At 39.5% G+C, this 24647-nt stretch overlaps 2 protein-coding genes across 10 annotated transcripts in view; one reads left to right on the forward strand and one right to left on the reverse strand.

Moving 5' to 3' along the window:
* The window catches only part of LOC140500170 (uncharacterized), a 21933-nt gene extending 15001 nt beyond the window's left edge, over nucleotides 1-6932 (reverse strand). The window contains exons 1-3 of one of the 7 annotated variants that reach the window (XM_072602519.1): nucleotides 6354-6597; nucleotides 4703-4898; nucleotides 853-1038 (exon numbers count right to left, since the gene is read on the reverse strand). The gene's annotated coding sequence lies outside the window, so the exon portion shown is untranslated. Of the gene's footprint in view, nucleotides 1-852; nucleotides 1039-4379; nucleotides 4475-4702; nucleotides 4899-6353; nucleotides 6602-6820 lie in introns of those variants that run through there. The other 6 variants (XM_072602520.1, XM_072602518.1, XM_072602521.1 and 3 more) reach the window with 6 other exon arrangements.
* Nucleotides 6694-24647, forward strand: part of LOC140500168 (uncharacterized) — a 27679-nt gene continuing 9725 nt past the window's right edge. Inside the window, exons 1-5 of one of the 3 annotated variants that reach the window (XM_072602513.1) lie at nucleotides 6772-6878; nucleotides 17177-19481; nucleotides 19677-19743; nucleotides 20492-20666; nucleotides 21214-21327. In XM_072602513.1, coding sequence (XP_072458614.1) covers nucleotides 19711-19743; nucleotides 20492-20666; nucleotides 21214-21327 — 322 coding nt within the window. In that variant the 5' untranslated portion in view covers nucleotides 6772-6878; nucleotides 17177-19481; nucleotides 19677-19710. Of the gene's footprint in view, nucleotides 6879-17176; nucleotides 19482-19676; nucleotides 19744-20416; nucleotides 20667-21213; nucleotides 21328-24647 lie in introns of all 3 variants that reach the window. The other 2 variants (XM_072602515.1, XM_072602514.1) reach the window with 2 other exon arrangements.

Here is a 24647-nt window from a genome sequence, read left to right on the forward strand (position 1 = left end):
AAGTGGTGCTATTTATGCCTTTATTCAAGTCACTGATAAAAAATGTTAAAATACTAGGGGCCAAGCTCAGAACTTGTGACTCTCCACGGAGAGCTCCTTCTCAGAAGATACTGAGTAATAATTACCTTTGGGACTAGTAAGTCAATTGGATCTAAATCCATCTAACTCTATTATTGTCCAGTGAAATTTCTCCATCTTTTCCACAAAACAGCCTCAAATCTTTTGTCAAATAAACTGTAAGTCCCCTCTTGCATACTTCCCCATTACTGTCAGGGAACTGCCATCCTCCAAGACACCCAGTCTCTCTATCTAGGTGTCCTCCTTGACTCCCCACTCTCTTACCACCTACATCCAATCTGCTGCCAAGGACTGTTCATTTTACCTTTGCAGTATCTCTCAAATATGTCTTCTCCCCATGACACTGCTACCACCTTAGTGCAAAGCCCTCATCATCTCATGCCTGGACTACTGATTTACCTGCCTGCCCCGAATCTCTCCTCACTCCAGTTCATCCTTCATTTGGTTGTTAAAGTGATCTTCCTAAAGAGTAGGTATGACCATCGGACCACTCAATAAATTCCAGAGCCTCCTTATTATCTCCTGGATCAAATATAAAACTGTTTGGTGTTTTAAAAACTTTCAGAATCTGGCCCCTTCCTTTCTAATTGTCTTATACCTGAGTCCCCTCCACATACTCTGTGCTCCAGTGACTTCCCACAGGACACTCCATCTCCTAACTCTGTCTTTCCATTGACTGGAACTATGCTTAAAATGCTCTTCCCTTCCTCACCAAGTCTCAGCTAAAATCTCATTTTCTGTAGTAAGCCTTTTCTAGTCCCCTTTAATACTCACATTTTCTGAGATTATCTCCAGTTCATCCTGTACGTATCTTGTTTGTATGTTGTTTCCTCTTTTAGACTGTGAGTTCCTGAAGACAGACTTTTTACCCTTCTTTTTACCCTCACTGCTAAGCACAGTGCCTGACACATAGTATACTTGTTGACTTGATTTTATCATTGCCCCGATCTACTAGTCCTTCTGTGAGAAAAGAAATGACATTCGGTATTCTTGATGGGGGATGCTTCCTTTACTCCATATTTACTAGCCATCCTTGTTAATAACTCATTCCAGGATTTTGTCAAAAAAAAAAAAAACCAACTGAAAAGATGCTTATGGGTATATAGTTTGCAGATTCTATGTTTCAGCTTTAAAATAAAATACCAGGGCAAAATCTTTCCTTTATTGGTTGAGCACCTCTCCTGTTCTCCATTATCTTTCAGAGAACATCACTGACAGTAGTTTAGTTACCACATCTACCAATTCTGTCAGTGTCTGGAATATAGTTTTTTTGGGCCTGGTGACCTGAAACTAGAGTACAAATAACTATTCTCTTCCTACTTGGATTGCAAATCCCTTTTATCCATGCTATTCTGCTTTTTTCAGTTTATACAAATAATTTTTCCTGGCAGAGAAAACAGAATTAAGCATGAGCTAGTTCTCCCCTCTTATCATTAGTTATCTTTCTACCCATTGTGAACAACAGTTCTATTACTTCTGTAATTCTCTCTGTGATCCATTGCTCCTCATGCAGAATACTGACCCTAGCATAAAATCTTTTTGCATTTTAAGAATTTCCTTCTTGAGAGCTTCCCATGCCTCACAGGATGACTTTTCCCAAACCTGTACTGCAGGTTATCTATTACCAGCCTTCTTTCTCCTTCTCTATCACAAATGGAATGGTTATTACCTCCCAAAGTTCCCATCATTTCTACCCCAATAACCAATTTCTTTTCATTGATAAAAATTGAGTCCAGAAATTAAATTCATTGCATTGTTTCTTCCACCTTTTGAAGGATGAAACTGTCACTAAGGCAAACTTTAAGGAAACCAGCTGCTCTGCTTTGCAAAAAGAGAGAATTCTAGCAAATGTTAAGATCACTGAAGCTCTCTTACTCCACTGTCTCTCTGCACCCCCACTACTACTCAGTCCCTTCACGCCAAACTAATGAGTTCTTTCCTGGGACTCATTAATTTCTTCTTTTTTGTGTTGGTAGACTTTAACATAGGATGGTGTTGCTTTTTCTGTCTCTTGATTGTCTCTTGAATGCTCCCTGCTTGTTTCTCTCCTTTGGTTCCTGGATCTTCCTCATGCAAATGTATTTTCTGAATATATAAGTTAACTTAGTCTATACCTCCCCTTTCCCTTGACTTTTATCAATCCTGTGTCTTCTGAATAAAACAAACTCTTTTTCAAACCAATATTCCGGCCACAGATCTTATCTGAAGTGACAACTTAAAGGTTAAATTTGCTTCCATTCATTAGGCTATCTAGTTCACATTATCGAAAGAGGATATGCAGAAGATCTTCACCTTTTCTGTGTCATAGACCTTTCTGGCAGTCAGTCTGGTGAAGCCTACCTTCTTGGAACAATATTTTTAAATGCATAAAAAGATTAAAAAGGAAACCAACTGTATGGAAATGCAGTGATTAGCATATTAAAAAAAACAGTTCACCTATCTCAAATTATGAATTCCTGATCTAGAGAAAAACAACCAGAACCGGTCAGATTGTGGTTGTACCTTGTAGAGATTCATTGAAGGAAACTAGTAATGTTTAACCTGGAGAAGAGATAGGTAAGATAGCTATTATATGATCCTAAATATTGAAAAGGCTAGGTTAGGTTTGTTCTGCTTAGCTCCTGAGTGCAGAACTGGGGGTCATGGTTAGAAGTTTCAAAGGGGTTGATTTAAGTTTGACATCCTAACAATCAGAGCTCTCCAAAATGAAAAAGGTAGCTTCAGGAGTCTCAGTCTCTTCTTCATAAAATGGGATGGCATTACTTGTACTGCCTACCTCCTAAGGCTGTTGTGAGGAAAATCCGAATTTGTAAACATTAAAAGTACTTCAGAAAGGAAAGATAGTAGGCTTATGGTTATTTGAGCAATGAGGGAGCAGAGAAAAGGGATAAAAACCATGAAAGCTCAGGACAGTAATTCTTTTGCAGTTAAACGGATGAGTCAACATACAGGTTAGACCCATGCATTTATTCTGGCAAAGACTTCTATGAATTGACTTTAAAGCTGTGCAAGGTGGGACTTGGGCCCAGATCTCCTCAACTCTCAATCCAGCTCTCTTTCTATTAAGCCTCTCACAACAGTGATGGGAGACTTCAATTATCCAGGTACCTGCAGCAAAGCAGGGGAGTTAATCATTGCTTGGCTTGCCTTAATGATAATTTCATTCTTCAAAAAGTGAAGAAATCAATAAAAGGAAATTTCATTTTGGATCTGATTTTCACCAATGAGCAGGAACTAGATGTTGGGTTGAAAAGGATAACAATGCTGAGGGAAGTAACTTATCTTTGATGATATGCTAGCAAGGAAGCTGGGAATAGTCTGACATGGTGCAACCAAGAGTTTCTGGGGAAGACAGAATCCAAAGAATTCAAAAGAAGTATGGGTAGGATTCTGCAGACTAAAATATACCAGGGAAGTAAGCCTAGGACGGATGGGAAGAGAATTTTAAGAATGAAATATTGAGGATACAAAGATACAAACAATTCTGATTAGAGGAAATGACTCAGTTGTTTAAAAATGATGAGAATGCAAAAGAAACTCATCAACCAACATTTTTAAAAGACATGACTAGAAGATGAAAGTAAAGGCAGAGAGAGGAGAGAAGGAAGTTAAGGACAGAATACTGGGGAACACGAAAATTAAGCAGCTGGTAAGAGGAAGGGAAAGAGCATCTATTAAGGCAACTGTACAAAGGTTTACCCTTGTTCTCTGAGTATACTGGTAACTGTGTCTTTTTTTTTTAAAGTAGATGAGGCATCCCAAAGAATTCCCTTTCTCCCTTTTTTGTGCATATTTTTATCTCAGTGTTCCTCACAATCAAACTGCCTTTGCTCTGGAAATAAGGTACTGGCAACTGAGGATCCTTTGCTTTCCCTTCCCCATTCTTACCACTCCAAAAGACTGAACTGGCATATATCTGGGGTGAACCTTAGGTATTTATATTCACAAAGAATTAAATTCACATTCAGATGAACCAACAGCCAAAATAGGAGTTATAATATCAAAGACTACACAGGAATGACACCTTAAGTCTGAATGCAGACAGAAACATACTTTTTAAAAAAAACTATTTTTCTTGGGTTTTTCTGGCCTATGTTTTCTTTCACAACATAACTAATATCAAGATGTTTTACATGACTGCACATGTATCACTGATATCAAATTGCTTGCCTTCTAAGTAGGAGGGAAGAGGAGGGAAAGGGAGAATTAGGAAGTCAACATTTTATAAAACAAATGTTAAAATTTTTTTTATATGTAATGGGAAAAAAGAAGAAATTACTTGGAAAAAAAAGAAAAGGTACCTTAAAAAATGTGACACAGAAGAAGGAACAACATGAGAACCCTGAAGTCAACTCTACAGAGAGGCAAAAGTTGTCAAAGGACCCATGTTCTTCTGCTGAGGCAGGAAAGGAAGAGAAACGTAAGCCAGTGAGAAAGTAACTAAAGAGAAACAGATGATTTGTTCTCAGAAAAGTTACAATTTTAATATTCAACTTCTTGGTGTTGAAAGGATCTAAGTAGTTCTAAAACCATACAAAATAGCATTTTATTTCATTTGAAGAAAGACCTGACAACTAGGTATGGTAAGTTTGTGTGCAATGAATGAATTTAAGTTCTCAATCACCTGAGCAGTCACCTTCTCATGCTCTCTCCCTTCAGCTTCCTTTGTGTCCACATTTCCAGGACCAACAGTTTTTCTCTTCACTATTGCTGGGAGCTCACACCAGGTTTGACTATTTAAAATCCTGCTTGTGGGAAAGAGAATGGACTCTCTGGTGGCTTGTCCTGGGTATCCAGAATTCAGTCCTAGTCCTTGGATCCTTAGCAGACAGAGAGGATGAGAAAGGCATCATGTTAGGAAGGTTGAGGGAAGTCCTGAGCATCCTTTGTTTGGGGCCTTGGTACTGTACTCCTATGATCCTTCAATACCTTTTCCTCCCTTAAAGTCCATGCAATCTCTTTATTTAGTATGTTTTCTCCATCCTTGTGGTGATCATCTACAACAAAGGTGTCAAACTCAGGCTTACAGCCAAGGCCCTGTCCACATTAAAATGTAATTGGGAAATACCTAACAAAAAAAAAATAAAAACATAATATGATGTAGATAATGTTAATCTGTGGTTTTCTAAATCAATACGTGGGCAGTAGGGATCCCTTTCTTTCTGAATTTGACACCACTTTTTTAGTCACTATGGTTTCTCTTTCAACTTCCTTACTGACTTTAAACTGGCTTATAGTATTCCTCTTTATTCCAATCCTAGTTTTTATCCTTGGAAACATCAATATGAGTATTAACAACTAACATCATAAACGCACAATTCCTTTCCTTTTTGACTCTAACTTTTTGCACTCTCATGTAGCCATATACCGACATAATCATACCTGAGAGAAATCTTAGAACTCTAAGACCCTGGACTTTGAAATTCTATTCTATTATTCTAATTCTAATATTCTATTCTCAGGTCATAATCGCTAATTCTTCTATCTCTTCCTCATAATAACCTCATTCTTCAGTTTCATTGTGATCTTTAATCTCTTTACAATCTCCTGATTTCCCTCACTTCACTTAACCCCAAATCTAGCCTTGACTGTAGCCTCCCATCTTAATGAATCACAAGCCATCATCCTAGAATTCTTCCCTCTAAATGAACCTCCACAGTTCTGAACCCAATCCTCAACTCTAGGTAATTCCCATCATCCGATTTCACTTATTCATTCAAGAAACATTTATGAAGAGCTTACCATGGATACACTAAATATAGGCATTGTGCTAGGTGCAGGTTTCCGTTCCTGCTCCAAGGGTACCAGAGACTGCTGGAGGAATTCACCTACTATAAATTACAGGTCACAATCTCAGCTGAGGTTTCACTGCTCCTCTGTAACCCTCCTATCTGAAGCCTTTACCTCTCTCAAGGACCTAAAGCACAACCTCAGCTCCCCAGTCAGACAGATCAATGACCTCCAGTTTCACATCAACAGCCCTCTCCTGCTCCTCGGCATCATCACCTTTTCTTTCTCCTGTCAGGAGATGTCACTGTTTCTGACAGAGCGATCCCTGCCTTCTCATCTGCAGGCAAGCATGCCCTGTCTCTTGCGCATCTTTGCGACTAGCTCACGAGCGTGTTGAAAGGAGAGCACTTGTTAACGATAAAGTCGGACGGGGGCTCCTAAGGGTACAACGTAAAGGCCAGACTCGAGGAATGACACCCGGCACTCAAGGCCGCCCTCCCCGGCCAGTCCCATTGCTTCACTAGGATAAGAGGAAGAGCGCTCACCTCTAACCTCTCGCCTGGAGACCGTGGGGAAGAGGAGCGGACCCGACCGGCGGCGGGGCTGGGGCTCACCCTTCGCTCCGAAGCCCCGCAGACAGGGACAAGGAGGGACCGACCACTAACCGACCCCGTAGGGTCCGGACCCGGAAACCCCTCCCCCCCGGAGAAGCCGGACCACCTGCACCGGAAGTAGCGCTTCGACTCCCCCCGACCGTGAGACCGCCCAATCCAAGCCCCCGCCTGGCCCAGAGCCGCTCTAGGCCGCGCGGAGGACCAGCCAACTCTCGCTAGCCGCCAGTTTCCTTCCGGCCGTGGGAACAAAAACGGCTCCTTGCCCAGTCCCGCCCCTCCCCCGTCCCCGCCCCCCCTCCCAGTGACAGGACGCGGAGCCGATCGATCGTCCCAGGGCGAGCCTGGGGCCGCCGAGCTGTCCGTGCCGGGGAGAGAGGTCCCCGCCCCCAGCCAGTCACCTCCAGCTCGCAGCTCCGGGCGCCCGCTACGTGGCGGCTCGTGGTCAGGATTCGGAAGGTGAGTCCTCCGGGCCACTGGGTCCCTTCCACCCGCTGCGTCCCCTCCCCCACCCTCACAGCGTCCCCGCCCCCTCCTCCTCCCCTTCTTCCACGGGGTCCCCGCCCCCTCCCCTCCTCCATTGGGTCTCCTCCTCCTCCTCCTCCCTCCCCAAGGTGCCCGCCCTGCCCCCTCTTCCACTGGGTCACTTGTCTCCTTTCGCCCCCGACCGTCGGCCCTTCCCTCCTTTACCCTCTCCTTGCCACGGGGTCCCCTCCCCTCAGTGCCCTCCTGCAGGGTCTCCTCCCTCAGTGTCCTTCTTTGCACCAGGAGACTGTTACTGCTAAGAGGCGCCAAACTTAGGTAGTGCCCCCGTGACACCTTCCAGTGTATTCCCCAATGTCCCTGACCCCAACAATATCCTATTATGGATAGGTTACCGCTTTATTTCTAATAACTAAATACGCTCAGAAGTCTGTCGTAATACACAGGATCAAGTTTATCTTTCATTACTAGTGATGCTAATTACAGATTCCGTTATTAGAACGTCATTAAATTCAAATTCCATTTATAATAAAAGTCGCTGATCGCAAAACGTAGTTAATGGTAGGTGGGTTAGTGGGCTGTCAGATCAGATCCAATCAGCGTCTTGAATAATGAAATAAAAGTGTGCACCAGATACTTATGTAACCAAAGTTAATCAGGAAGTTGGCGGTGCTGATCTGGGTAGGATTTAAATTGAGGTGCAGATTGAAATGTGTGAAAAATGCCTAGGTTGCTAAAGATATTTCACGCAGCAGATGTTAAGGAAGGCTGCTAGTTTTCCGACATTCTCCTGCAAAATCGGGGCTGGTGACGTTTGGGTTGCCAGGAGAGCTAGCAGCTAGATGCACTATTGATTCATGGTGAGTTTGTGTGGAGCCCAGGCTTTGAAATAGAATGTTTCTCAGGGCAGTTCCCAATCGCCAGGCAAAGGTTATGCTGTAAAATGATGTCAACATTTGGAAACTTAACGTTTGGAATGAAGCAGGCTTGTTCCTTTTTGTTTTTCAATCCATCATCATTCCTTGACCTTTGAAAAGAGCTGAAAAAACTGTCACAATGATGATGCATTTGCAGATGCTTCAGTATCTGATGAGGGATGACAGTGTTAGAAGCTTTTCCGCATCATTCTTTCCTTTCCGATAGTCAATAAAAACCAAATAAATGACATTGTCCTCCATTTGTTTTAGGGAAATAGGTATACTTTGGAATGAATGAAAGAGTACAAAAGTATATACTAGAAGAACAAAATTTTGTATTTTTAATTTTCATTCCCTATGAAAATTATGAGACATTGTGGCTTATCATTATCATATGGCTTGTTTGCTAAAATATGAATATGTAATATCTGAGTTGTAGTTTTGGCTTAAAAAAACAATTTTAAAAGCATAAGTTATTATTTCTGTATTAATGCCAGCTTTCAATATCTGCTCATAATCAAAATACCAGTCAAAGAGCTTTCCATTTTGTTGTTGTTGTTGCAATTTTAAAGCATATTATGAACTTGCAACAGATAGATGCAATGAAATACAATGCAGTGAATAACAGGGAATAAGTACTACTAGGTATCATTCTTAAAACAAAATTATAACAGCTTTTAAATTGTTAGTATAGATTTTTATTTTGTCATCTTGACTTAGTTGTTTTAAATAATGTCACAACAGGAGAGCGAATTTATTTAACTTAAAAATACGATCCAATTCTGTTGCTTTTTACAGTTTCTTTTTGGACAAAAAAATTAAAATTATTAAATAATTACAATTGTATTTAAAGATTTGCTGTGATTTTTGTTCAAGCTCTTTATGTGTAATATACATATGCAAGTAGTTTTTAGTCAAAAATACTGAAGCCCTCTCCAAACATTACTGAAAATTCTCTTTAGAAACATGTTGAAATAATATTAAAAACAGGTAATATTCAAAACTTGTATTTAAATTTTAATTTTTCTTGAATGTGTGAATATTTTTGGCCAGTGGTATATAATAAGAAATAAAAGATTTTGTTGGCTTTTTTTGGTTGTTGTTTGTTGTTTGTTTTTGGTTCAATGATTTTTAGCCCCCTGCTTTTTTGAGGTTTAAAGATCTGCTGTTTTCCTCTCCCCATGCTATTCTATTAAAGCTTATATGAAGATTTTAAAATATAGAAACTCTGAATAAGTGAAACATAATAAATACAATGTAACTAAAGGAGCAAAATTATTTCTGGTTTTCAAATGATATAGTAAAACAATGATAAAATCTGTTTAAGCAATATATAATATCCCAAGCAGAACTGAATGCAAGAAAAATGTAACATTTGCAACCTTGATAACTGTTAACCAGGTGTATATTTCTACTTGGCTAGTAGATATGTTGACTTTGATTGGTCTTGAACTATAAGATTGTTGCCAATTTTATGCACTAAGTACTTGGTTTCTGAATTAATTTTTTCATAAAGCTTATGCTACCATAAGACTTAGTAACATTTGTAGAAGAAGAGTTATAGTTTATTAAGGAGATATAGATAAATAATAGACTATTGTATCCTGGCAGTCATGATGCCTGAAGTTTTACTGTTATGAGGATGGCCCCTCAACAACTGACTATATCCTAAAGAACTGAAATGAACTTGTAATTATGTGTGTGTGTGCATGCGTGTGTGTGTGTGTGTGTGTGTGTGTGTGTGTGTGTGTGTGTATCACAGCTTTGATGTACAGTGTAGGGTTTCTGAACCTTTTTGGTATCATGGATACTTTTGAAAGTCTGATGAAGTCTATGGACCTCAAAATATTATTTTTCAGTGCATGAAATAAAATATATGGAATTGCTAAGGAAACGATATTGAAATAAAGGTTTAATTTTTTTTCCATCCAAGTTTTTGGACCCCCTGAAATCTATCCATGGATCTGTTGGTGGTCCATTGAACTTAGGTTAAGAACTGCTGGTATCTAATCTTGAAGAATTAATTCTTATTATTTATTCAAAGCATTGTAAAATTATACTTAAATTTATTTTGTTTCATTAAATTGAATTTTTTAATTGAAAAAAAAAAGATATCTTAGGATCCTGAAGGCCCTTTTACTTGTTATATTCATTTATGTTCCTCTTTCCTTTATGATTCTGGGATTCTTCCATTTTGCATTCAACCCCATGAAGAAACCAGGATATAATAGAATTAGGACCTGATTTTGCTACAAGCCCTCTTTATCCTCCAGTCAAAGAAATGTTATATGTCAGTGATTCTTCAACAAATGTTTCCTGAAGTCTCCTGTAGAATGATGCTGAGCTTCAGAGAGAATATCTGGCTTTTGCCTTTGGGGAATTTGTAGCTCAGCAGGAGAAGTAGAAGACAGGGTTACACATAAATATAATAGAAGTGCAAATGCAAAAGTGCCATAAAGAGAGGGATATTTCATCTGAAGGAGTTAGGAAAAGCTTCAAGTAAGACCTACCATGAGATGAGTCTTAAAAGATAAATAGCATTTCTGCAAAATGGGGTGAGGCACAATGAAGGCAGGGAGGTGGAAGCAGTCAAGTTTGTTGGGATGAAAGGTACAGGAAAGGGAATAGTTTTAGATAAGGCTAGAAATAAGGCTGATGTCAGATTGTGGAGGGGGTTGAATATCAGGCTATGTTAATGGGGAGTAAGGAGCCATTAAAATGTTTCAAGCAAGGTGATAACATGATATACTTCATGGAGAATTATTCTGACATCTTATGTAAAATGGATTGGGGGGGAGAGGGAGGGAGGGAGAGAGAGAGAGAGAGCGCGAGAGCGCGCGCGCGCGCGCGCGCGCGCGAGAGAGAGAGAGAGAGAGAGAGAGAGAGAGAGAGAGAGAGAGAGAGAGAGAGAGAGTCTTTGGAGATGGAAAAGAAATGAAAAATAATAGATATTGTAGAGGTAGAGGTAGAGAGTTGGAACTGGTTGAGGGAGGAGAAGACTACATTTTTTGACACCTAACCACAACTAAGGTTGGTTACTCCTCAACCCATAATTTCAAGAATGGGAGAAGGATGGGGTCAGCATACCCCTGTTGCTTCCAGGTCCTTGCTTTGCTGCCATCTGTCACAACTTTTCCTTTGAAATTCATGGCCCTCCAATTATACCACATTTGCATGATTATTGTCACTGCTACTTACTGACCTCAAGGGCATTGTCCCATCTTTCTCAGTGATTTTGGTACTACGCTCACCATCTTCCTCTTTACTACTGTCATTCCCAGAGACTGTAGTTGTCATTTTAATTATTATTCCAATACCCTAGACTCACAGTTCTTCAACTTTTTCAACTTCTGTGACCTCCACTTCTATTTCAGCTACCTACCATTCTGCCTCACTTTCACATAGAACTATCCGATATGGAGATCTTGAGCTCTGAAATCCTCCTCTCTGACCACAGTCTCTTCTTGATTCCTTCCAAATTTGCTCTTTACTCTTATAAACAAGAGAGACCTTGAATTCCTTGATTCCTTCTTCTCAGTCCATCGCCCTTATTCTGCCTTCACTTTCTTCCCTAGTTAGTTTTCAACTAAGGTTCAGTCATTTTCATGATACATTTTCTTTTACCTTTGATTCTTTGGCCCCCATGACCTTCTGCTATTTCTGAGATGGTAACCACCAACTCTGGGTCACTCCCTTCATATATCTTCTTTATTCCTATTCTCAAAAGGCTAAATAAATACCCCTGGAGACACTATGTTGAGTTATTGCACTATTAAACTGTCAACCAGCCTCTCTTCCAACAAGGTTATCTTTCATCAGGGAAAGGAGTAAACATTAAGTACCTACTATGTGCCAGATACTGTGCTGAGCAGTTTACGAATATTGTCTCATGTGATCACAATCATTCAAGATTCCTTGAAAGACATAACAATAGAAATAACCTTGTTCAGTGTCCCTGAGATCAGGGAGTCATAAAATCAAGTGAGTCATAAAACAAGGAGATGTATGCTTGCCAAAGATATTCACCATTGTGATGAAGGACAGAGCTCAGGTTGAAGAGGGATTCCTTGTAGATGGTGAGATCCTCCAAATGCTCCTGTTTGGGGATGGCATTGTACTAGTTTCTTTAAGCTCAGAAATATTGTAGAACTTCCTGGATGAGATCTCAAACCACTCAAAAGAGTTTGATCTGGTCATCCTCATAGAAAAGACAAAGTAGATAAAGTATGTCTATTTCCCAGATTGTAATTTGAAATTGGATGAACAAACTGTAGAGATATCACCATCCAACATATCTGGGACAGATAGTACAAATGAATGCTTTGGGCCCAGAATTAAGTAGGAAGAAGAGAGTAGTCTGGATTACTTTAAGACATTTAAGAGCTATCTTAATAACCCCAAACTTCTCCAAGAATCAAAGGCCCATCTTTTTCATACCAATGTTCTATCATTGTGTATACCTGAGAGACATAGAACACAGTAGTCTCTGAATAACTGAAAAATGAGTATCCCATAGAGGGCCATGAGGGGGTGCAATGGTAAGTATGAGACAGCTGTAGTATCACCAGAGAGGGACTCTGAAGAAGAGAGATTAGAAATCTTGTTAGAGAAATGTATAATACAAGAAAAGGGGTTGGTCTTACAAGGGTGAAGGATATTAGATGGATAACCACAAGACTGGTAGTCTTGTGATATCAAGAGAAATTGAGGAAGGACTTCAGCATATTGGGTGCCCTCCCTCTCCCCATGGCAAACTCGTGGGACGATGTGGGCAAGAGTAATATAGATGGGTTGTGATCTACATCACTGAAGGAAAGTTCAGTCTATCTCATATCTATGATATTGAATATCAAATGGGTATGGTGGAAAGATTATTGAATATAGAAATAGAAGACTTAGATTTGAGTTCTGGCTCTGCCATTTATTAGTTTTGTGACCTTTGGTAAGTCACTTAACATCTCCAAACCTTAGCATCCTCATCTTTAAATAGGCGTACTATTTGTATCCTGTAATTCATGGAATTATTATTAAAATTTCTTAAAATTAATTTTGTTACATTTTAAAAAAACATTCACTTACATTTTTTTTGAATTTCAAATTCTTGCTCTCCAAGCTCCTTTCCACCCATTGAGAAGGCAAGGAATATGATGCCCATTATAAAAATTCATGGGATTATTGTGAGGATCAGATGGAAATATCATGAAAGTTCTTTGCAAACTTTGAAGTTTTGTGTCAGTGTAAATCATGAATATTCCTATAGTGCCTGTTCCAAAGCTTTCCTTCTTATGCCTTCACTCTTACCCTATCCTTATTCCCTTTAATCAGATGTCCTTACCTTCTTTCCTGAGGTGATTGATGCCATGTGATGTGAGTTCCTCAAGCTCTCCTGTTTTCTCTACCTCTTAACCTATCCTCACTAAAGGCTCAGAATTTCTGAATGGAAAAGAATCTCAGAAGTCATTTAGTGTAGCCCATACTTGCAGGAGAATCCCAACAACATCCATGTGAATACTCTAAGTGATGGAGAACTTACTTTCTCATATCAATCCAGTTTTTGATAGTTCTAATTGTGTGTGTGTGTATGTATGTGTTTGTGTCCTAAATCTGCTTCTCTGTCTCTTTGACTTTTACCCTTCGTTTTAGTTCATCCCTCTGTTACTGAGCAAAACAAGCTAATCCTTCCAAATGATAGGTCTTTCTAGACTTAAATAACAGCTATCATGTCTCTCCTAAACCTTTTTTTCTCCAGGTTAAATATCTCTAATTTCTTCAGTCTTTTTTCACACAGCATGATCTCTAGTCTTCTCACTGGTAAAAACTGACCAGCATTTACATAGTGCCATATATATATATATATATACACACACACAGACACAGACACAACACACACACACACACACACACACACACAGCAGGTACTATGCTGAGTGCTGTACAGATGTTATCTTATTTGATCCTCACAACAACCCTGTGAGGTAGATGCTATTATTATCTTCATTTTACAGTTGAGGAAACTGAGGCAAACAGCTGTTAAATGATTTGCTCAGCATCATAGCCCTAATAAGTATCTGAGGTCAGATTTGAACTCATCTTTCTGACTTCTGGCCTGGTGTGCTATTCCTTGCACCATCTAGCTGCCTTGGTCAACCCACTTGTAAATTCTCTTATTTGCCAGCATCCTTTCTAAAATGTGGCACTGATAATTTAATTTAGTATTCCAAAAATATGCTTCATTTCACAGAACTTGTGATTGAATTGGCCTTTTTGGCTGCCGTGGTACAGTTCTGTTGGTTCATATTGAGCTTCAGTTAACTAAAATCCCACACATTTTTCACATGAAGCATTAAATATGCAGAAGTCTATCTGTACTTGTTTGTATAGTTTGTGCCCAGGTATGGGACTTTACATTTATCCAAATTATACCCTGTCTTATTAGATTCAGCCCATCATTCTAGCCTTTCAAAGATCTTTGAAAAATACTAGAGAATGGGAAAAATGCTGCAAGATTGTGACACAAACACTGCACCAGATTTTTTTCTTTAAGTGAGAGGTAGTCTTTTAACTTTAGACCAATGAACTTGACTTTGGTCCCTTGTCTAGTTAAGGAAATGAATTGTGAGCATCTGTGAAAGTGGTAATTACTAACAGCCAGCTTGGGATCAGGAGGAAAAGATCATGATAAACTAAATTCATTTTCTTTTTTGACAGGGTTATTTAGATTGGTAGATCAGGGGAATGCCATAGACAGAGTATATTTCAGCAGAGCATTTGACAGTTTCTCATGTATTCACATATTTTGGTGGAAAAGATAGAATGTGGACTAGTTAGGTTACTTTGAGACTGGTTGAGTAACAAGAACTGTATCCAAGGAATAGTGATTAATGAATTAGTGTCAAACTTAAAGAAGAAGGTCTTCAGTGGGATGTTCCTGAGATTTGTCCCTGACACTCTGTGTTCAGCTGTTGTATCAGTGACTTGAAAAAGGTTTGGGTTGTCAAATTTACATGACAGAAACCTAGGAGAGATAGCTAACATGCTGGATAACAGATTTGAAATTCAACAAGATCCTGACAGGTTAGAATGGCTGGCTAATATGGTTGGAGATTTATATATTTTTTAATTTCCCCTCCCCAAATTTATTAATTTGTTTTCAGTTTTCAGCACACTTCCATAAGTTTTAAATTTTCTCCTACTCCCTCCCTCTTCCCTCCCCAAGATGGCATGCAGTCTTATATGGGTTCTACACATACATGCTTATTAAACACATTTTCACATTAGTCATATTGCATAGAAGAACTATAACAAATGGAAGAAGCCATGAGAAAAACAAAATAAAACATAACAAAAGAGAAAATACTCTGCTTCATTCTGTGTTCTGACTCCATAGTTCTTTTCTGGTTGTGGATGGCATTTTGCATCATGAGTCCTTTGGAAATATTTTAGGTCCTTGCATTGTTGAGAATGGCTAAGTCTATCAAAATCAGTCCTTGCACACTGTGGCTGTTACTGTGTATAATGTTTTCCTGGTTCTGTTCCCTTCACTCATCATCAGTTCATATCCATCTACCCAGGTTTTTCTGAAGTCTGCCTGTTTGTCATTTCTTATAGCACAATAATATTCCATTACATTCATAGACTACAACTTGTTCATCCATTCCCCAGTTGATGGGCATCCCCTTGATTTCCAGTTCTTCGCCACCACAAAAAGAGCTGCTATAAATATTTTTGTACATGTGGGTCCTTTTCCCATTTTTATGATCTCTTTGGGATACAGCCCTGGAAGTGGTATTGCTGGAAAAAAGGGGATGGCACAGTTTTATATCCCTTTGGACATGGTTCCATCACCTGTCTCCCATCGTTACTGTAAGGATCAAATGAGATAATATTTTTAAAGCATTTTGCAGACCTTATAGCACCAAATAATGTTATTATTCTTATTTTTCAGCTAAAATGGGCTTCCAATAATCTGTTATTCTTGTTTTTACCTCTCCAAAATCCCTTTTTGTGCTTATACTCTCCCCTTTGCCCAGGAGAAGTTCTTAACCCTTATCTCCCCTGTTGAAATCTTTTTTCAGGTGCTATCTCTTCCAAGAAATATTCTCCTGCTCCTTTCTCACCTTCACAGCTTGTGAACAGGAGGGAAAGACATAGGCTAGTAAAGTTAGATGGGTTTGGAACTTGTTAAATAGCTGAATCTAGAAGTTAATCATTATTAATTTAATGTCACCTTGCAAAGGGGTCTCTAGAGGAGAGCTCCAGGGATCTATTTCTTCTTGATTCTCTTCTGTTTAACATTTGTTCCTGATAACATTTGTTAACACCAAAATGGTATTTTTTTTTTAACCACGTTTGAAAATGACACGTAGGTAAGAGGAATAGCTAACACATTGTAGTCAGGATCCAAAGAGATGGCTAGCATGATGAACCAAATCTAATAAGATTCAGCTAAATATAGGAAGATATAGATGAGTTGCGTAGCAGAGACATGAGTACTTTGCAAACTTTAAAACACTATATGAGTATTTGCTGTTGTTATTATTATCATTATTTGCATTATCCAAACTGTATATGGGAAGCTGAATAAACACAAAATTAGGATGTATCAATGTAGTTGTGGGGAGAATGGATTATTCAGGGAAGACTTGTTGGAGAAGATAACTGTTGAAGGAGGGTGTGTGACATTCCTGGTTGGGTAAACAACAAGAGTGAGGGTCTTGAGCAAGATTGAAGCTGGAGTGAGTCAGAAATCTGATGTCTAGGAAGGAGTAGTGGAGATAAGGAAACTGGTCCTCATAAAGCTTTTGAGAATCATAGAAACTAAGAATTGGAAGGGACCTCAAAAGTTATGGAATCTAGTTGGTCTCTCAGCAAGAAGTCCTTCTACGATAGCCCCAACAAATAGCCATTCTGCTTCCCTTTCCAACCTCCAGGGAAAGGGAACCCACCACCTTCCCAGGCAGTCCATTCTGCTTTTTTTTTTTTTTTTTTAAGTTCTCATTGTTTTCTTTACCTGGAGCAGAAATCTTCTGATCTTCAGCTTCTACTCAATACTCCTTTTGAGTTAAATGAAAGAAATCTCATCCCATTCTCTTTTTACAACCTTGCAAATTTTCCTTCATGACTTCCTACTGGAGCCCCACCCACCACCAACCACTCCTTTTTCACCCGGAGTGAAACTTTACTGTTTATTCATGTGGCGAGGTCTCTAGTTTTCTGTGTTGTGATCAGTGTTCTGATCTCCTTCCTCTGGATATATTCCAGAATGTTGGATTTGGGGTCACAAAGACAGAGTATATTTCAGCAAAGCATTTGACAGCTGTGTGACCCCATGCAAGTTATTTTCTTTTCTCAATCTAGATTTCTTGTCTGTGGAGATGTTGTTTGTGGAGGTGATGCCATAAAAAACAAGTGAGGGAGGGCTATGCAAAGTCACCAACCTCACGTTCTCCTCCGGAGCCAGTGGCAAGACACGGATCAGGATGATGTCTGTGAATGTAATAACAGTACCTACCTCACAGGGTTGTTTTAAACAGAAGAACAAACATTTATTAAGGACCGACTGTGTGATTATGATTTTACAATTGAGGAAACTGAGGCAGAGAGAAGTAAATGTGTTCAATATCCCAGGAGAACATAATGTGAGTTGTGTTGTTGCTATTGTCAGTCATGTCTGACTCTTTATGACCCCATTTGGGGTTTTCTTGGTTTGCCATTTCCTTCTCCAGCTCAATTTACAGATGAGGAAGCTAAGGCAAACAGGGTTAAGTGACATACCCAGGGTCACACAACTAGTAAGTGTCTGAGGTCAAATTTGAACTCAGATCTCCTTGACTCCAGACCTTGTGTCTTGTCCATTGGGCCATCTAAATGAGATTGAAGAGATAATTTATATAAAGCACTTTGCAGACTGTAAAGCAGTCTAGCTATTATTATACCAGTTTACCACCATCTTTCCTAAAATGGGGTGCTCAGAACTGAATGCATTATTTCTAATATGGTCTAATTGGGACCTAGCAGAGTGGGACAATGAGCTCCTTTGTTCTGCATACTATACCAATGCATGCTATGTAACCTGAGATAGGGTTAGCTTTTTTGACTGCTATGTCACATTGTTGGTTCATGTAGGACTTGTGGTTCACTAAAACTCCTAGATCTTTTTCACGCAACTTTTCATACAACTATTGTCCATGCCTCCCCCACCCTGAGTTTGTAGAGTTGCTTTATTTGAATTTAAGCATTAAATTTATCCCTAATACTTTTCATTGCAGATTCTGCCTGTCATTGTAGCTCCTCTTGGGTTTTTGGACCCTGAGTTTATGTTCTAGTGAATTAACTATGTATTTTCTGCCTACAAAATAAGCAATCATGCCTACAGAACAGGTAGAACTCAGAGTGGGACTTAAGGCAGCTGGGTGGCACAGTGGATAGAGAGCTAGGCCTGGAGTCAGGAAGGACCTGAGTTTAAAACCAGCCTCAGACACTATCTGGGTGACCTTAGGCAAGCCACTTAACCCTGTCTGCTTCAGTTTCCTCATCTGTAATGAAACTATGACAAGTCTGGTTTTCTGTGCTTAAATTTTGTTAATTTTACCTTCACAGCATCTCTAGCATTTTCTTTCCACTAACATAGCACCATTCTAACATCATCATCTTTTGCTCAGACTATTACAATTGCTTCCCAAGTAGTTTCCCTGCCTCAAGTCTCTCCCCTCTCCAGTTTACCCTCCACATTGTCAGTGATTTCCTATTTTTCTAATTTTACTGATCATGTCATACAGTTCTCCCCTCCCCCCATAAACTCCAATAGCTTTCTATTACTTCTAGTTTCAAATATAGGATTCCCTTGTTTGTCATTTAAATTTCTTCACAATATGATTGAAACCTACCTTTCCAGCATTGTTGCATCTTATTCTCCTCCACATAGACTGCAGTCCAGTCAAATTGCCTGTGCTGTTCCTCATATAGGACATTCCATTTCCTGTTTCCTTGCTTTTGCATTTGCTATCCCCCATGCCTGAAAGACACGCTATCCTCACCTCCATCTCTCAAGATCCCTAGTTTTCTCAATGCTCAGCCTAAATACTATCTCCTATATCAGACTTTTACTGACTCCACTAACCTAATAATACGTTCCCTTCATGTCAAATTATTCTTCCAAATTTTTTCATTTGTGTTTTGCACATACTTATGTATGTATACGTATGGTCTTTGATAGGATGAATGCTCCTTTAAGAGAGGAATTGTTTCATTCTTGTCTTTGTATTCCCAGCACCTACCACAGTGTCTGGAACATGGTTGGTTATTGTCTTTTGTCCTCAAAGAGGACTAAAATGACATCACCATGATAAAGTGAAATTTCATTGTGTCTGACTGTGACTGATCAGATCAATATGAGCTCAGAATACTCTATCACAGATTGGGCACAGATAGTCCCTGTGAATATTTGGGGTGATTACTCCAAATCTGCACATCCCACGTTTACTTTGTACTGTCTCAATTCTGCTTTGCTCATAGAGCACCTTTTCTGATGTGGGCGCGCCATGCTGAGTGGTCCTGTGCCATTGTCTCCCATGTGGCACAGTCAAATCCGGAGTTCTTGAGAGAGACCTTGAAAGTGTCCTTGTATCGCTTCTTCTGACCACCATGTGCTCTCCTGCCCCATGTGAGTTCTCCATAAAATGGAGAATGTGTCTGGAACATAAATGCTTGTTAATTAGTTGATTGATTTGATATTAGTCAGTACCTTAAAGGGTTCCTAGTTTCCCTGAAGCACTGGTGAGGAGGACTAGGGAAGTTAGGCAGAAGGGAAACTGCAGGGCATGATTAGTCTCACTCATGATTTCCTTCTCTTCTTCAGTCCTATCTCCCAAAGGGATCTAAAAGACCAGGTGATGGCAGATGAGCTTCTTCCACCCAGGCCTCAGGTAAGTTTTCTCTTCTGAGATCCCATTGTTGCTGTCTCTAGAATAGGCTCAGCCATGTTCCTTTGCTAGAGTTTCTCTAGACAGCTACTCCTGCACCTCTCACTTCAGCTCCAGGGATATGAGTCTGTATTCCTTCCCTTGGGAGTCTGGTAGGGTGAGGGACTTCATGGACAAACTCATTGGTTCTTTAGGCTACTTTCCTCTCAGCCTTCATAAATATTCTTACTGATTTTGCACACCTGGGCCCTAGGGCTTCCTCTTTGACTTACCACACTGGAGATAAATCTCTCAACCATGTGCTCTTCTTGTTTGAGGATTGGAGAAGGTTGCATTTGTTTTTAAACCCATCCCTTCTTCATTTTTTGTGAGTCCATTTTGTCCTGTGCCTTTCTTGAGAATCCCTTATAATGCACATGCAAACCCACGTATTTATATTTGCACACATATTTTCACACTTTCATAATCTGTTTCACAGACTCAGACCCTCTGCTTCATTGAATCATTTTCCAATGGCTACCAAGCTGGTTGCTTTTCCAAGGCTCTTTTGCTAACAATTTGGGCTATCACAAAGTGTACCAAAGGGTTACCATGGGAGGTGGTGAGTTCCAAGACCTTTTTCCTTACAGGTCTTGGAATAAATGCTTGACAATCATTTTTCCATTATATTGCATAGGGGATCCTTGTTCAGGAACAGGCCTCAGCACTTCCTGCCAACCCTGACCTTCTATGATCATATGATTCATCCCAGGGCCGAACGCTGGGATTATCGCTGGGCTGCTGCAAGAACATGTTTCAGGCATCTATGATATTTGAAGATGTGGCTGTATATCTTACTCGTGAGGAGTGGAGCCATCTGGGTCCTGCTCAGAGAAGCCTCTACAAGGATGTGATGTTAGAGAATTATGGGAATGTGGTCTCTCTGGGTAAGGCTCCTTTCCTCAGGACTTAGATCTGAGTTCCTTTGCTTATTGTTTTATGAATCAATGTAAGGTATGAAAAATTTTTTTTAGGTTTGGGTTTGAGGTTAAGAGACTATAGATTTCTAATCCTTTTGAGGTTCACAGATAGAATAGTTCTGTTTCCCTTTCCCAGTTGACAGACTTGATATATATAGAGTTGGAAAAAGAGATTCCTTAACTAAGTCTTTTTAATGCCTTTTTGATGCCTCTCAGGTCTTTGTAGGAAACTTAGACTTCTTCCTGATTTAGGACCATCTCATCTGGGATCTAATTTCGAGTCCCCAGAACTGGAAGTTTTCTGCCTTGTAAGAGAGGATAGCACATAATTAGTTAATTGCCCCATGTACCTAGATTGCCAGGTCCTCATTTCCTCTGGGAACACAAAGTCTCTTCTATCATGGCCTTTCTTCTCTTCTCACATAACTGAAAACTCAGGCCCTAGAGATGAGCTTGGGACAACTATGTGTATCCAGAACAAATCACTAAGCCCCATTTCCTTCCCTATGCACAGGATTTCCAGTATCCAAACCAAATGTGATCTCCCAACTAGAACGAGGGGAAGAGCCATGGATCCTGGACGTTCAGGAAGCTGAGGGGAGAGAGATACTGAGAGGCGACTGTTCAGGTGAGTGAGTGAGGTATCTTCATTCAGTTATTGAACACACACATTCGCTGATCGTCTCCTTGGTGCTTAGTGGTGTACTAGGCACAGTGGTTAGGTCTTTATTCTAGAGATGCAAAAGAGCAAATTCTCTTTAGGAAGAGAATGCATTATATGCATTTCTTCAGAACAGAGAGCCTTCCCAATGATAGATACAATGTGAAATAAAGTTACAGCCTGGTTCTTGTTCATCCTTACTTTCTGACCAGACTTATAGTAACCTTTTACCTGCTTTATTTTTATCCCAGGCTTGCAGAAATTTATCAGAAACCATTAATTGGTCTTATTCCCATAAAAGACATCTTTTTCTTTTCTTTTGTTTTTTATAGGCCTTAGAAATTATCTGGACCTGTGATTTCATTGGTTCAGGGAATTTCTGTTTACATAAACTTACACTGATGCAGATCAGCAATTCAAATGACAGGAAATTTGTTACCCCACAAGGAAGCCCATTGCGTTTTGTTATTATCAGAAAGTGTTTCCTTGTGCTGAGATGAAATCTGGCCTACTGTCATGTCTACCCATTCATTCATTCAGTTCACCAGATATTTATTAAATGCCTACTATGTGTCAAGCTCTGGAGATACAAAGACAAAAACAATCCTCTAGGGTCATAGGTTTCTAAAGAAAATGTTTAATTTTGCCCTCTAGAATCAAAATAACTAAATCCATGCAATAATTCTACAGATATTTAAAAAGAATGACATGTTATTCCTAGGTCCAGACTGAAGGTCCTTATTTCTTTCAGTTGACACTTATATGGCGTGGTTTGTAAAATCTCTTCACCATCCTGGCTACCTTTATTTGGACACACTAGTTTTTCATTGTACTTCCTAAAACATAATTTTCCAAACTTGATATAATAATGTAGATGTGGTCTAACCAGGGCATAAATGGAATTTCTTCCTTGTGTTGGATACAACTTACATTAGTACAGCTGAAAAATTCATTTAATGTTTTGGCTGCCACATCGCATTGTTGACTCATATTGGGCCTGTGGTCTGTGAAAATCTTCACTGTTTTCCCCATGAACTACTTTCTAGTCAACTGGTTCCATAATATTCTTGTGCAGTTTATGTTTTTTAAATCCAAGAGAAGGACTAAATACTTAAAAAAAATTAATCTTAATAGTTTCAACCCACCACTCCAATCTTTTGAAATCTTTTTTGGATCTCAATTTAAGCAAGCAAGCAAATAAGCAAGAATCTGCTAAGCACTGAGAGTACAAAGAAAAGGCAAAAACAGCTCCTTCTCTCAAAGAACTTATACTCTAATGTGGGAGATAAGATATAAATAAATAGACATATACAAGATGCAGGGTAGATGCCAGGTATGCTTAGAGAGGACCATAATTCAGTCATCTGTTTTCCGCCCAGCTTCATGTTTTCTGCAGATACAGTCATCATGGCCTATTATTTCATCACCGTCAGTGATCAAATGGCTGGGCTTTTAATGTGAAGCATTGAGCTGTCTGCTCTCCTAGGTTTCTGGGGGTAGCTTTGGCTCCTTATTACTTGTTCCCATCTTTTGATGCTGCCAACTGTTTCTTGGTGCCTAGTTCTTGCCATTACTTTTTAGTCCCTTTTTATATTCCTGATCATTTTATTCTTATTTTTTTGTAAGCCTTGTTTAGGCTGGGATTTAGTATTTGTGATACTATTCTTAAGATCCACATCACTCTTTTGTATTTTTTCTTGTTCACTGTTACTACTAATTTCTTTTTATATATCCTTTCAAATTTTTATCTCATTAGAGATGTCTTTATACCATAGGATCATAGATTTAGAGCTGAAAGGGACACCAGAGGCCAACCCTCTCATTTTACAAATAAGAAAACTGAGAGCCAGGGAAGTTAATTGGCTTGCCCAAAGTCACACAGGTAGTATTAATTATGGAATCTGAACCTAGGGCCTCTCACTGCAGAAACAATGTTCTCTCACCTACACCACATTGTCTCCTATTCTTGTCATTTTACTCCTTGTTCTCATTTACAATTATGTAATCAGAATTTCATAAAAATCTCCTTTGTGCTATCTTTTCTTCTAGAATCTTTGGTTGTCATGTATCTTCTCTGTACTATTTGGAATATGTCTACTTGCAGTCTAGACTAAATGTCTGATCAGGCTCTGTTTACCTATTAGTAAATAAAAACAAGACAGCTATGTTATGTAGTGGATAGGCTTGAAGTCAGGAAGACTTATTTTCTTGAGTTTTAATATGACCTCAGACACTTACTAGCTGTACGACACTGGGCAAGTCACTTAACCTTGTTTGCCTCAGTTTCCTCATCTATAAAATGAACTGGAGAAACAAATAACAAATCCCTCCAGTATCTGTAGCACCAATGTGATATTCACAGTGCCTATGGCAGCTATGAATATGCAGGTACAATTCTGAATTGCAAAGTACAACAGACTCTCCATCTGGAAGACAGAACCAAAACATTTATTTAGACACCAGAAAGCCAAATTCATCATAGCAACAAAAATCTGTACACAATAACAATGCAGAGGACAACACCATCCCCAAGCCTTCCCTCTACTAGGCTTCCCACAAACCAGCTCCCTTAAACAAATCACAAACAAGCTCTTTCACTCACACTAGCCAAATGCTTGCTTGCCTGCATCCTTCCTAGCTCTGACTGTTCTCTCACTAATGTCCCCTCAGCTCTACTCTAGCCCCACCTCTTCCTATTCCACGCTTCCTACTACACCATTCCTGCTTTACCCCTTCCTGTTCCATATGACTTAGACTCATGTGACCTGGGCAGGTCACGTGGGCCTATTAATGAATGGGAAAAACCTTTCCATTTAAATTACCATTACAGTATGATTGCCAAGAAAACTCCAGATGGAGTTACAAAAACTCAGACATGACTGAAATGACTGAAAACAAAAACAAACCCTAGGATGACATGATCATCCTTCTCTCCAGGTTTGAGTGGGTTCCGTATCACCAGTAATTGCCTCCTCCTTGATCAGTGGATAATTAAGTCAACAGCAAACATTTATTAAGCACCTGGTATGTGCAGGGCACTATCCTAAATGCTGGGGAAACAAAGAAAGGCAAAAACAGTATCTGTCCTCACAGAGCTCACAATCTAATGGGAAGAAGGAAGGAAATAAAGGAAGGGAGGTCATTGCTATGATTATCTCTATTTTACAGTTTAGAAAACGGAGGCAGGCAGAAGTTAAGTGACTTTTCCAGGGTCATATAGCTAGTAAGTGTCTGAGACTGGATTTGAACTCAACTCTTCCTGACTCCAGGTCCTGTCTATTGCCTTA

The sequence above is a fragment of the Notamacropus eugenii genome, chromosome 4 (genome assembly GCF_028372415.1).
Source record: "Notamacropus eugenii isolate mMacEug1 chromosome 4, mMacEug1.pri_v2, whole genome shotgun sequence".
Lineage (NCBI taxonomy): Eukaryota > Metazoa > Chordata > Mammalia > Diprotodontia > Macropodidae > Notamacropus > Notamacropus eugenii.